Raw genomic sequence first — 13,202 nt, 5'->3', positions numbered from 1 at the left:
TGTTTTTAATATTCATATTTTATTTACATGGTGATTGGCATCTATCTATCTATAATATATATATATAATCCAACATCTGTCTGTCCGCTTTTCACAAGAAAGCTACTTCACGGATTTAGATCAGGTTTTTTTTTCTATAATTTTCTTGAACATTCCTGTTGATTTTGCGACTTCTCTCATTGCACTAAGAATGGTAGTTCACTTGCAGGAGCGAAGTATTTGCGCTAATCCGAGACAAAGGGTGTGGGCAGAGGGGAGGGGGAAGCGTGACATCAGGAGTGGGGAGCCGGGCAGGGCCCTCCTCATTGTCCTTTTTCACTAATACACGGGTGGAGCTGCGGGGCATGGCTAGTTATTGATAAAACGATGCAAAACTGTTGGGCTTGAGAAGCAAAGTGTCATTGCTGTTTGATTTTCTTCAGTAGAGCCTTCAGTTCTCATTTCCAATGCCCTTTTCAGTACACCCCCCCAGCAATTTGGCGCTGTTTTTTTTTTTTATGCTTTGTATACAAGTAGATATTCATTTGTTAATGATTGCCTCGCTATCTATAATCACTCTTAAAAACTATATGTAGCTCAGAAATGAACGAAGATGAACTGTAGACCTGGGACTGAGGGCCTTGAGATTGTTTAAAATTGTTGATTTTGTCAAATGGGAAATGTGTACATGGCATAGAAGTTCGTGGTATACCAGGGCTGGTTGATATGGACCTAAATTAATGTAATAACTTTGATCTGAAATGTAATACAGTAATCCCTCGCTATATCGCGCTTCGCCTTTTGCGGCTTCACTCCATCGCGGATTTTATATGTAAGCATATTTAAATATATATCGCGGATTTTTCGCTGCTTCGCAGGTTTCTGCGGACAATGGGACGCAGATGGCTGAGAAGCTACCCGGCTTACTTTTCTCTTTCTTTTGCGCTGACTTTCTCTGATCCTGACGTAGGGGGATTGAGCAGGGGGCTGTTTGCACACCTAGACGATACGGACGCTCGTCTAAAAATGCTGAAAGATTATCTTCACGTTGTGATCTTTTGTGCAGCTGCTTCCTGAAACGACATGCTGCACGGAGCTTCGCATACTTAAAAGCTCGAAGGGCACGTATTGATTTTTGATTGAAAAACAAACTGTCTCACTTTGTCTGCTCCTGACGGAGGGGGTGTGAGCTGCCGCCTTCAACAGCTTTGTGCCGCGGTGCTTCACATACTTAAAAGAAAAACAACCTTATTGATCTGTTTGCTTTTCTCTCTATCTCTGTGACATGATCTGCTCCTGACAAGCACTCCTTTGAAGAGGAAGATATGTTTGCATTCTTTTAATTGTGAGACAGAACTGTCATCTCTGTCTTGTCATGGAGCACAGTTTAAACTTTTGAAAAAGAGACAAATGTTTGTTTGCAGTGTTTGAATAACGTTCCTGTCTCTCTACAACCTCCTGTGTTTCTGCGAAAATCTTTGACCCAAGCATGACAATATAAAAATAACCATATAAACATATGGTTTCTACTTCGCGGATTTTCTTATTGCGCGTGTGGCTCTGGAATGCAACCCCCGCGATGGAGGAGGGATTACTGTATACCAAAATTTCTATGCAGATACCAAAATCGTGTATTTTTTCTCACAATCTACTCTCTCTCTCTGTATATGTATATAATATACAAGGGGGGACCCAAAAATAACCGGAAATATTTTTAAAATGTGTTTAATTTTCTGTACAAACTACAATTAGTCTCCTTCAAAGTACTCTCCATTGGCGGAAATACACTTATCTAACCGTTTCTTCCATTGTTCGAAACATTTTTTAAATTCGTCTGAAGTAATGCCCATTAATGCTCTGGTCGTTTTTTGCTTTACCTCTTTGACGTCAGCAAAACGCCTTCCTTTCAAGTCTTTTTTCATCTGAGGGAACAAAAAGAAATCACACGGAGCTAAATCCGGTGAGTAGGGTGGGTGGTTCAGGGTTGTCATACCGTTTCTTGCCAAAAATTGGCGAATCCTGAGAGCAGTGTGAGATGGAGCGTTGTCATGATGAAAGAACCAAGACTCCCACAAATCAGGGTGTATCCTTCTCACACTGTTGCACAACCTACTTTTACAAAAAAATTCACTGAACACAAGCACAACCTTCTAGACTGATGGCACTTGGCAGACTGACTTGTGAGGAGTGTAACTAGATTGCCCTAGCGGCCCAACCACGTACTACAAGTACCAACCTAACAACAACAAAATTCCGGTTATTTTTGGGTCCCCCCTTGTATATATATAAAAATCCTAAGCCTAAAAGTGCAACGATTTAATGTGACGTATTTGTGTCACGATTTATATCGGGTTTATTTTAAAACCTATATACTGTATATATGGTTGGTATCATTCTTTTCAGAATTTATCTAACTTTAATGTGCTGTTGTTAGATTTTCAGATTCTTATTCCATTAAGAATCTGTTATTTTGCGGTGGCAGCAGCAGCAAGCCAGCAGCTGATCGAGCAAAGAGGAGGTAAAAAAAAAAACTATTTGTTTCCCATTGTATCACCGTTTAAGAGGGGTTTTAGAGGAATGACCGCATCTCCTTGGGGTGCGTTCAGCCCCCCTCTTCACAACACGAGCGGCAGAGATGCGAAGTGATTGGCGCGTAGCGCATGCAAAGTGGGTTGGAGAGCGAAGTGAGCAGGGGGTAAGCCCCCTAGTAATATTATAACATATTAAAAGAACTGTTCCAAAATGTAACAGTTACACTAAAAGCTGTACTACTTAATCACAGATCATAATACATGTACTCCGCTTTCAGAAAGTCTTCAGACCCCTTCACGTTTCTCAAATGTTGCAGCCTTGTTCTAAAATCATTTCAGTTCATTTTCTTCCCTTCACCAAACGACACTCAATCCCCAAGCCTGGCAAAGTGTAAATAGGATTTTAGGAAATTTTTCAGATGCATTCAAAATAAAAAGCTAAAATCTCACATTGACACAGGTATTCAGACCCTTTTCTATGACTCTTAAAATTTACTCAGGTGCATCCCATTCAGTTGATTATTACTGAGATGATTTTTCACCTTGTTTAGAGTTCACTGATGTTCAGTTCAATTGACAGGATTAAAAATGTGTTGAACCTTTTATAGGAGGGCCCACCGTTCAGCAAACACCAAGCCGTTAGGTTGAAGGAATTGGCTGCAGAGGTTAGAGACTGGATTGTTCGGAGGCACAGATCTGGGGAAGGCTACAGCAAAATTTCTGCAGCATTGAAAGTTCCCAAGAGCGCAGCGACCTTCATAATTCTTAAATGGAGTAAGTGTGGAACAACCACGGCCCTTCCTAGAGCTGGTCACTCAGCCAACCTGAGCAATCAAGTGAGAAGGGCCTTGGTAGAAGAGAGATAGATGACCAAGAACAAAATGGTGACTCTGGCTGAGCTCCAGAGAACCTGTGTGGGAATGGGAGAAACTTCCAGAAGGACATTTGCCTCTGCCACACTCTGTTAGTCTGGAGCTTAAGGCAGAGTGGCCAGGCAACACATGAAAGCCTGCTTGGACTTTCCAAAAAGGCATCTAAAGGAAACCAGATTCTGTGGTCTGATGAAATCAAAGTTGAACTGTTTGGCCTCCGTTCTAAATGTCATGTCTGGTGGAAACTGGACATCACTCATCACCTGTGCAATTATCATTGTAATGGTAAAAAAAAAAAATAGTGGTGGCAGCACCATATGCTGTAGGGCTGGGGATGGGTAGAATAGACACGGTTTTGGGAAAGCCCTAATGAAAACCACCTCCAAGGTGCTCTGGGCCTCAGATTCATTCACCTTTCGATAGGACACAAAGCAAAGACAACAACAGGAGTGGCTTAGGGACCTCTCTGTGAATGTCTTTGAGTGTTCCAGCCAAAGCGCCGACTTGAACCCAATCAAACATCTCAGGACAGACCTGAAAATAGCTGTCCACTGACGGTCTCCATTTCATCTGATAGAGCTTGAGAGGATCTGTACAAAAGAGTAGCAGACAATTTCACATCAAACCGAAGAAGCCAAGAAGGTGCGTAATCTAAGTATTGAGCATAGGGTCTGAATACTTGTGTCAATGTGATATTTCAGTTTAGCTAACATTTCTAAAATCCTGTTTTCACTTTGTCATTCTGGGGTACTGAGTTTTGTTTGGTGAAGGAAAAAAAATGAATCTAAATCATTTTAGCACAAGGCTGCAACATGACAATGTGTAAAAAGTGAAGGGGTCTGAAAAATATATAAAGGCATCACATATATCTATACATTCAGTATGTTTTATGATTTATGTGATTTTATTGGTTGCAAATATTCATGATTTTTCACATCTGTATCTTAATATTCTGTATGATGCTTATGTATATTAATTTATCACATGTATATAAGTACTGCATTTTTGACCAGGGAATTTGTATTTTGCATCCTACATTCTTAACATCTTTCTCCACAGCACAGATATGAACTATTCAGGACTGCATGAGAGGAAAAATCCGATGGGTGTAAGGATAATATGGTGAAGCGGAGCCACATGACCTAGCGAAACTTTACTTTCACTTTCAATCCCAATAAACAGTGAAGTAACATCTCGTTATTACACTTGCCTCTATAAAGTCGCACCAATTTTTATTATCCTACTACTTGATTGATTACCCAGTGGCTTCGCTCACTGAGTGCAAACGAAAAAAAAAATAAAATGTAGTCTCTAAGTTATTAAACAGTAAAGCAGTAACATTTTAAGAAGTAAAGATACATTGAGCACTACTGGAGTGGTTTCGGGTAAACTACATTTTAAAGGCGCTATAACACAAGAGGTAAGTATTACTAACAGCAGCTAAAATGTATTTGGATCATCTCTCGGTAGTAGATCCCTTTTGAAAGGCGCTACACGACTGCTGTGGTATAGAAATTACATTTTCTATGTGAACGTCCAAATTTCTGCCTGACAACCTTGCACTATGTGCCTGTGATTTAAGAGAAAAATAATTCTGATAAATGTGGACGCTGCCCTTCCGTGCTTAACGGGCAGAAGGTCCAAACAATTCCCAAGTCCAACAGTTTACATGAAGAGGTCCGTACATCATCTTAGATGTAAACTCTCCATCTTCTTAAAATAATTGATCACAAAAGCAACCTTGAATGTTGCGGGGTTTTAGTGACCCAAACTCACCTTAAGGGACAAACAGAGTCCTGCTTTGATGGCGACGATTACACTTATTCGCAAAGATTTCCACTCTCCCAGGAGCCGATGGGGAACTTGAAGTGTCACAAACAGTGCGAGAAGAGAGGACGCTGCCCGACCCATTGTTTACAGCTTGGCGCAGTTAAAAAGTAGAAAGACGCAAAGCTGTTTTCCTCATCTCTTCTACTATCAAGTACTGCCAACTAAAAAAACGTTACAATGTGGCAGTTTCCGCAACTGTCACATGGATGAATAAATAAAACTTCTCTGCGTGTTTGTGTTTATTTCTTTTTAGTATCAGTAAAGTCCGTCCATCCATCCATTTTCCAACCCGCTGAATCCGAACACAGGGTCACGGGGGTCTGCTGGAGCCAATCCCAGCCAACACAGGGCACAAGGCAGGAACCAATCCTGGGCAGGGTGCCAACCCACCGCAGTATCAGTAAAGTAACTCACATAATAACAATTCGTAAAGACGATATAAAAATGGCGTCCACAAACGAAGTGATTAGTTCCTGTATTATAATATGTTCTGTGGTCATACGTAATTTCCATATCTCGTGGTCATACGTAATTTCCGTTTCATACATAATTTCCATATCGCGTGGTCATACGTAATTTCCGTTTCAAACGCGAAAAGAATTATATATATATAGATTACTAAATTCTCATCAAAAAAGCAATTATACACAGCGATCAGCCACCTGCCAAATATGGTTTAGGACCCCATTGTGCCACCAGAAAAGCTCTGAGCCATCAAGGTATGGACCCTGCAAGAAGACCTCTGAAAGTGTTCAATGGTAAGGCCTTAGCAGCAGATCCTTTAAGTCATGTCACTTGCGAGAGGGGGCTTCCATGGATCTGACTTGTTTTTCCAGCGCACCCCACAGATGCTCGATCAGATTGACATCTGAGGAATCTGGAGGCCAATTCAACACTTTCAACTCTTTGTCATGTTCCTCAAACCATTCCTGAACAATTTCTGCAGTGTGGCAGGGCGCATTATCCTGCAGAAAGAGGCCACTGCCATCAGGGAATACCATTGCCATGAAGGGGTGGATGTGATCTGCAATCTTTAGGTAGGTGGTACGTGTCAAAGTAACATCCACATGAATGCCAGGACCCAAGGCTTCCCAGCAGAACATTGCGCAGAGCAGCACACTGCCTCAGCCAGCTTGCCTTTATCTCATAGTGCAACCTGCTGCCATCCCCAGTTAAACGACACTCTCACAGCTGGCCGTCCAGATGATCTAAAAGAAAACTGGACTCATCACACCAGGCCATCTTCTTCCATTGATATATAGTTCAGTCCTGACACTCGTGCCCATTGCAGGAGCCTTTGGTGGTAGATGGGAGTCAGACTGGGCACTCTGACTGGTCTGTGGCTACACAGCCCCACACCCAGAAGGCTGCAATGCACTGTGTGCTCTCCCACCTTTATCTCATGGCCAGCATTAAGTTTTTTCAGCTGTTTGTGCAACAGTGGCAAACTGGAGCGCCAGCTTTCGCTCCTCATATACATCAGTGAGCCTTAAGGTGCCCATGAACCTGTTGCCGGTTCACTGGTTATTCTTCCTTGAACCACTTTTGGTAGGTACTAACCACTGCGTAACAGGAACACTCCACAAGACCTGCCGTTTTGGACATGCTCTGCCCCTGTCATCTAGATGTCACAATGTGGCCCTTGTCAAAGCCGCTCAGATTCTTACACTTGCCCATTTTTCCTGCTTTCAAAACCTTCAAGAACTGACTATTCACTTGCTGCCTAAAGTAGCCCATCCCTAAACAGGTGCCACTGAAATGAGAAAATCAATGTTACTCACCTGCGGTGGGTTGGCACCCTGCCCGGGATTGGTTCCCTGCCTTGTGCCCTGTGTTGGCTGGGATTGGCTCCAGCAGACCCCCGTGACCCTGTGTTCGGATTCAGCGGGTTGGAAAATGGATGGATGGATGTTACTCACATCACGCGTCCATGATTTGAATGTTGTGACTGATCGGTGTATGTTAAATTTAATCATAAAATACAGTGAACCCACTCAGACTTGCGAATTCGTTTATTCTGTCGTTTCTTTCTCAATCGTGCACGTTGTCTGTTAATCAGCTTGTCATTCTACAGAACAACGATCAAAAGGCTGTACAAAAGGAACTTTTTTTTAAATGTTAACTTACGAGCAATTCAGAGCTTTCCGTTCGCCGTCCATAACGCGACTAAACAGATTTGCATGTGACAGAACGTCAAAAGGCGAGTGCACCACCAGTCCTGGAGTGCGCACGCGCACTGGCGGATCACATGACGCCGGCACTATTCAACATGGCCTGCCGCCCCGCAGTCAGGTGTCTGATCGGCAGAGGTAAGCGTGCTGCACGCTTCTTTAGCAAACATACATAAAATGCAAAAGCTGATCCGGCGCATTGTACTTATTGATTGTCAATTAAATGCTGTGTGTGTCCAGTCCTCCTTTGCAGTTGTTGTCAGGCGTTGCAAAGCAAAAGAACTTTATACTTTTTCAAACTTAAGTATGGGTGAAGCGAGGAATGTCGCTTTTGTAGGGATACTTAAACGCGACGAACAGATAATGAAACAGTTTAATGATTTGTTAGAACAACAAAGGAAAATGGCAGCGTGAAGTGTTAAAATATGAAATTAACGGTTCTACTAATCGCGTGTTGTGTCCCATTCAGAGTCGGGAGCTCTCCTGCTTGTGATGGATGAAGTCGCCTATAGATAATCGATGACCGGTAAGCAGGCTTAAAATAAAGAACCTGTAGGACTTCTTTTATCCCTTCATCAGCTTATTCTAAAAGTTTTTTTTGTTGTTTGTGTACAATTTATGCATGAAATGGACGAGAAGTTCAGTTAAGCAGCAGCCAAGTGTAAAATGTGCAAAATGAACCCTTTAGAGCAGGGCGTCTTAAAGTGTGTAATTTGAATATCCAAACAAAAAATCCGTACCAACCTGGGACCAAAGAAGAAGCTTATTATTATTATAATAACAAGCATAGCCGTAAATAGACAATGGCCATATAATAAAAACAGTTAACGTTTTTGTTTCAGGCATTTCTCACATGAATCTTGCTAAAAGAGAAAAGCAAAGCAATTGTACTGTTAATAAAACAATAATTATCTCTGAAGAGACTGAATCGATTCCTGAGGTTTATAAGTGTAAATGCTTAGTGCTTGCTTTAGTAAAGCTGACAGAAATAAACTGTTGGGATGCACGAGGATGTGGTGGTTTTCGGAAGGACAGAATGAATGGTCATTTCACTTAGTCACTTGGCTTATGGAGCCGGATAAGGGATACATTAGTCCAGCAAAAACAAAATGCCGTTTATTTACCTTGTCCAAGTAACATTTTCTGAAAATTCGGCTCAACCTTTTATAATTGAATAATCCAATCTAATTAGCATTTTTCAAATGCGCTCCACCATGAATATACCGTATCTTTCTAAATAAGTTTGCAAATACTACATCAGAGGAGACATAGTGGAGAGAGTGCCTACCTTTAAATTCCTTAGCACACACATCTTCCAGGACGTCACATGGTCTGTTAGTACAACTTCTCCTGTGAAGAAGGCACAGAAGTGGCACTACATCTTAAGGATGCTGAGGAAGGCTAGCATGTCCAAGCCGTTATTGGTGTCCTTCTGTAGCTGCTCTGTGGGAAGCACACTCGCCTGTGGCATCCAGGTATGGTATGCTGGCTGCTCCGTGGTTGACAAGAGAGTCCTCAAATCAGCACAAGAAATTACTAGCATCTAGTTACCTTTACTAAATAACATATACAAAACTCAGTATTTATGAAGGGCTAAAAAATTAGGGACCCATCTCACTCAGGCCACCACCTTATACTGTAGCTCTGCAGCCTTCTGGAAGACGTTCTAGTTCTGTTTACATGCACACATCCAGACTGCTGAAAAGCTTCTACCCGAGCGCCATTACAGAACTAAATTTTATTAAAAAACTGTTTACTGCATCCAAGTGCTTTTGATCTCATGTCTTTCACTGCCACTCATGGAATTAATGGGACAAAAGTGCAACATCTTGGAGACTCAATGCTTTAACTGTGAAACGGAACTACACTATTTATATTTTCCGCCTTCAATGTTATTTTGGTGTTATTGATTTATATTAATGCATGTGTGTAGTTTAAAATGCAGCATATGTTGAAGGTTCTATTTTTTTGCTTTGTGTCCTCGTCACCATAACCTGTTGTCTATGTGAGAGGAGTGAAAACTTTAGAATCGTCAAAAATTTCGATCTCCGGTTTTTGACGGATCTTGATGTTTTAGAGTTCCCTGATACAGAAAACATCGATATCTCGATGATGGGTGTGTGTCTGTGTGTCATGGTTTCTTGTCAAGAAGTTAATTAGCAGCACAAACAGGGCACTCAATTAAAAAATGGTTAGAATGAAAACCTGCAGCCGCGGTGGTCCTCCAGGACTGGACTTGGTGACCCCTGCTGTAGAGAAAGCTCATGTCAGCCACTTGTACCTGCAATCTCACACTTTTGGTCGTTACCCAAAGCTCATTTCCCCACAGGTGAGGATAGGGATGTACATCGACTGGCAAATCGAGAGCTTTGCCTTCTGACTCGGCTCCTTCTTCACCACTGCAGATCGATGTAGCGACTGCCTAACTGCGCTTGCTGTCACGATCCGTCTGTCGATCTCACCTTCCTGTTTGGAGCAGTGTGGATCCAGGCCGTCAAATGATGAACCGACTCTATACCATCATGAGGAATCTGGAGGTGGCATGGTAGTGTGCCCAATTGGTCTAAATGTGTTTTGTACACTTACAGAAGACTTATGACCGTGTTCCTCGAGGAATCCATTAGGAGTTTCTGGGAGAGTATGGGATTCCGGGGCCCCTATTAAGGACTTACTCGGTCCCTGCATAATCACAGTGAGAGTTGTGTCCGCATACTCAGAAAAACACGAAGAGTTTGCATTTCTAAATGAGGCGACTCATTTTGCAGCAGTGGTCTTACTGGGATTGTTAGATCTGACTTGAATGGCAAACGAATAACAACAACAACATTTCTTTCTATAGCACATTTTCATGTCAAGGATGTAGCTCAAAGTGTTTTACAACATGTCAAAGAAGTAGTTACATGCAAATTAAATTTCAATGAGAATAATAACGCATGAATAGTACACAAAAGATAAATAATGCACACATATGCAAGAAAGACGCATAATTTAGAGAAGTAATGTCCTTAAATATAGAATTGCTTAGTCATTGAATGGTTGATGTCATTGCAGCGTTTAGCTCTGGAACAGATAACAAAATCTGGCTTTATCCTGTCCATTGTTCTTTAGTGATTGTAACATCTTCATTTATATTATTACATGTAAACATAACACAAATTTTGTTAAAGGGCGAGCCAAAATGAAGTACCGCATTTCTCAAAGTCATTGCGTGAAGTAGAGGCAGCCGACTGGGTTGGGGTGTGAGGGGGAGGTCCTTTGATAGGCGATCCCTTGTAGTTTTCAGTCGGCAACACGCCTTGGTCTGGTGAGCACGTGCTCTCGCTGTCGAAACATTCATCAAAAACAATGAATCCATCATCCGATGGTTTTCCGATTTTTTTTTTTTTCACCTTATACAATTTCTTGTATTAGGAATTTGTTAGTTTTCGCATACCCCTTGGGTCAGAGCGCAGGGTCAGCCACTGTACAACGCCCCTGGAGCAATTACAGGTCAAGGGTCTTGCTCAAGAGCCCAGCAGAGTAGGATCTATTTTTGGCAGTGACGGGGATTTGAACCGGCAACCTTCTGGACCTACAGTGAATCTGGAAAGTATTCACAGCGCATCACTTTTTCCACATTTTGTTATGTTACAGCCTTATTCCAAAATGGATTAAATTCATTTTTTTCCTCAGAATTCTACACACAACACCCCATAATGACAACGTGAAAAAAGTTTACTTGAGATTTTTGCAAATTTATTAAAAATAAAAAAATTGAGAAAGCACATGTACATAAGTATTCACAGCCTTTGCCATGAAGCTCAAACTTGAGCTCAGGTGCATCCTGTTTCCCCTGATCATCCTTGAGATGATTCTGCAGCTTAACTGGAGTCCACCTGTGGTAAATTCAGTTGACTGGACATGATTTGGAAAGGCACACACATGTCTATATAAGGTCCCACAGTTGACAGTTCATGTCAGAGCACAAACCAAGCATGAAGTCAAAAGGAATTGTCTGTAGACCTCCGAGACAGGATTGTCTCGAGGCACAAATCTGGGGAAGGTTACAGAAAAATTTCTGCTGCTTTGAAGGTCCTAATGAGCACAGTGGCCTCCATCATCCGTAAGTGGAAGAAGTTCGAAACCACCAGGACTCTTCCTAGAGCTGGCCGGCCATCTAAACTGAGCGATCGGGGGAGAAGGGCCTTAGTCAGGGAGGTGACCAAGAACCCGATGGTCACTCTGTCAGAGCTCCAGAGGTCCTCTGTGGAGAGAGGAGAACCTTCCAGAAGGACAACCATCTCTGCAGCAATCCACCAATTAGGCCTGTATGGTAGAGTGGCCAGACGGAAGCCACTCCTTAGTAAAAGGCACATGGCAGGCCGCCTGGAGTTTGCCAAAAGGCACCTGAAGAACTCTCAGACCATGAGAAAGAAAATTCTGTGGTCTGATGAGACAAAGATTGAACTGTTTGGTGTGAATGCCAGGCGTCACGTTTGGAGGAAACCAGGCACCGCTCATCACCAGGCCAATACCATCCCTACAGTGAAGCATGGTGGTGGTAGCATCATGCTGTGGGGATGTTTTTCAGCGGCAGAAACTGGGAGACTAGTCAGGATAAAGGGAAAGATGACTGCAGCAATGTACAGAAACATCCTGGATGAAAACCTGCTCCAGAGCGCTCTTGACCTCAGACTGGGGTGACGGTTCATCTTTCAGCAGGACAACGACCCTAAGCACACAGCCAAGATATCAAAGGAGTGGCTTCAGGACAACTCTGTGAATATCCTTGAGTGGCCCAGCCAGAGCCCAGACTTGAATCCGATTGAACATCTCTGGAGAGATCTTAAAATGGCTGTGCACCGACACTTCCCATCCAACTTGATGGAGCTTGAGAGGTGCTGCAAAGAGGAATGGGCGAAACTGGCCAAGGATAGGTGTGCCAAGCTTGTAGCATCATATTCAAAAAGACTTGAGGCTGGAATTGCTGCCAAAGGTGCATCAACAAAGTATTGAGCAAAGGCTGTGAATACTTATGTACATGGGATTTCTCAGTTTTTTTATTTTTAATAAATTTGCAAAAAATTATGGGGTGTTGTGTGTAGAATTTTGAGGAAAAAAATGAATTTAATCAATTTTGGAATAAGGCTGTAACATAACAAAATGTGGAAAAAGTGATGCGCTGTGAATACTTTCCGGATGCACTGTAGTGCTATCTATCTATCTATCTATCTATCTATCTATCTATCTATCTATCTATCTATCTATCTATCTATCTATCTATCTATCTATCTATCTATCTATCATGCCAAATATACTATTTAACTATTTGTGCATTTTTTTTTAATGGCTTGTTGTTAACTGCCCGAGGAGACATGCAAATGCAAGTATAAATTTCACTTCAGTTTTATAGTCTGGTTTTACAGAATGACTGCGACGGTAAGTATTGCTATCACACTTAGTACTTTTTTGTGTAAAGTTTATGCTTACTGCTACATTTTATTTGTGGTATTTGTGTGCATTTTACACACAATTTAAAACCTGACTAATGATTGATGCAAGTACTAGCTGTACGTCCCACGATTTATTAAAGTTGAACTTATTTAGAGGATTCATAGCAGTTTGGTTGAAGGAGTATTTGACCTGGTTTGCTTTTCATCCTTGGAATCCTGAACCAGTGACACAAGAATATTGCGCACATCTTCCTTGCTTTGTAAAGCTGACCAGCCTGAAATTTCTTTCTATGATGTTACTTTTCTCCTGGCTCATGAGCACTTGGACCAAGTGGAGCTCACACAGTGGCATGTGGGTGCCATTGAATGTGACCCCCATTTCTTAAT

The 13,202-nt window shown here is 42.0% G+C and overlaps 1 protein-coding gene across 2 annotated transcripts in view; it reads left to right on the top strand.

Moving 5' to 3' along the window:
• The first annotated feature begins 7,423 nt into the window (after nt 1–7,423).
• Nucleotides 7,424–13,202, top strand: part of metap1d (methionyl aminopeptidase type 1D (mitochondrial)) — a 209,192-nt gene continuing 203,413 nt past the window's right edge. For both annotated transcript variants that reach the window (XM_028806296.2, XM_051930684.1), the window contains exon 1: nt 7,424–7,521. In XM_028806296.2, the coding sequence (XP_028662129.1) occupies nt 7,461–7,521 (61 nt within the window). In that variant the 5' untranslated portion in view covers nt 7,424–7,460. The remainder of the gene's footprint in view (nt 7,522–13,202) is intronic.

This window comes from Erpetoichthys calabaricus, chromosome 8 (genome assembly GCF_900747795.2).
Source record: "Erpetoichthys calabaricus chromosome 8, fErpCal1.3, whole genome shotgun sequence".
NCBI classification, from domain to species: Eukaryota; Metazoa; Chordata; class Cladistia; order Polypteriformes; family Polypteridae; genus Erpetoichthys; species Erpetoichthys calabaricus.
This window is presented reverse-complemented; position numbering and strand designations above follow the sequence as displayed.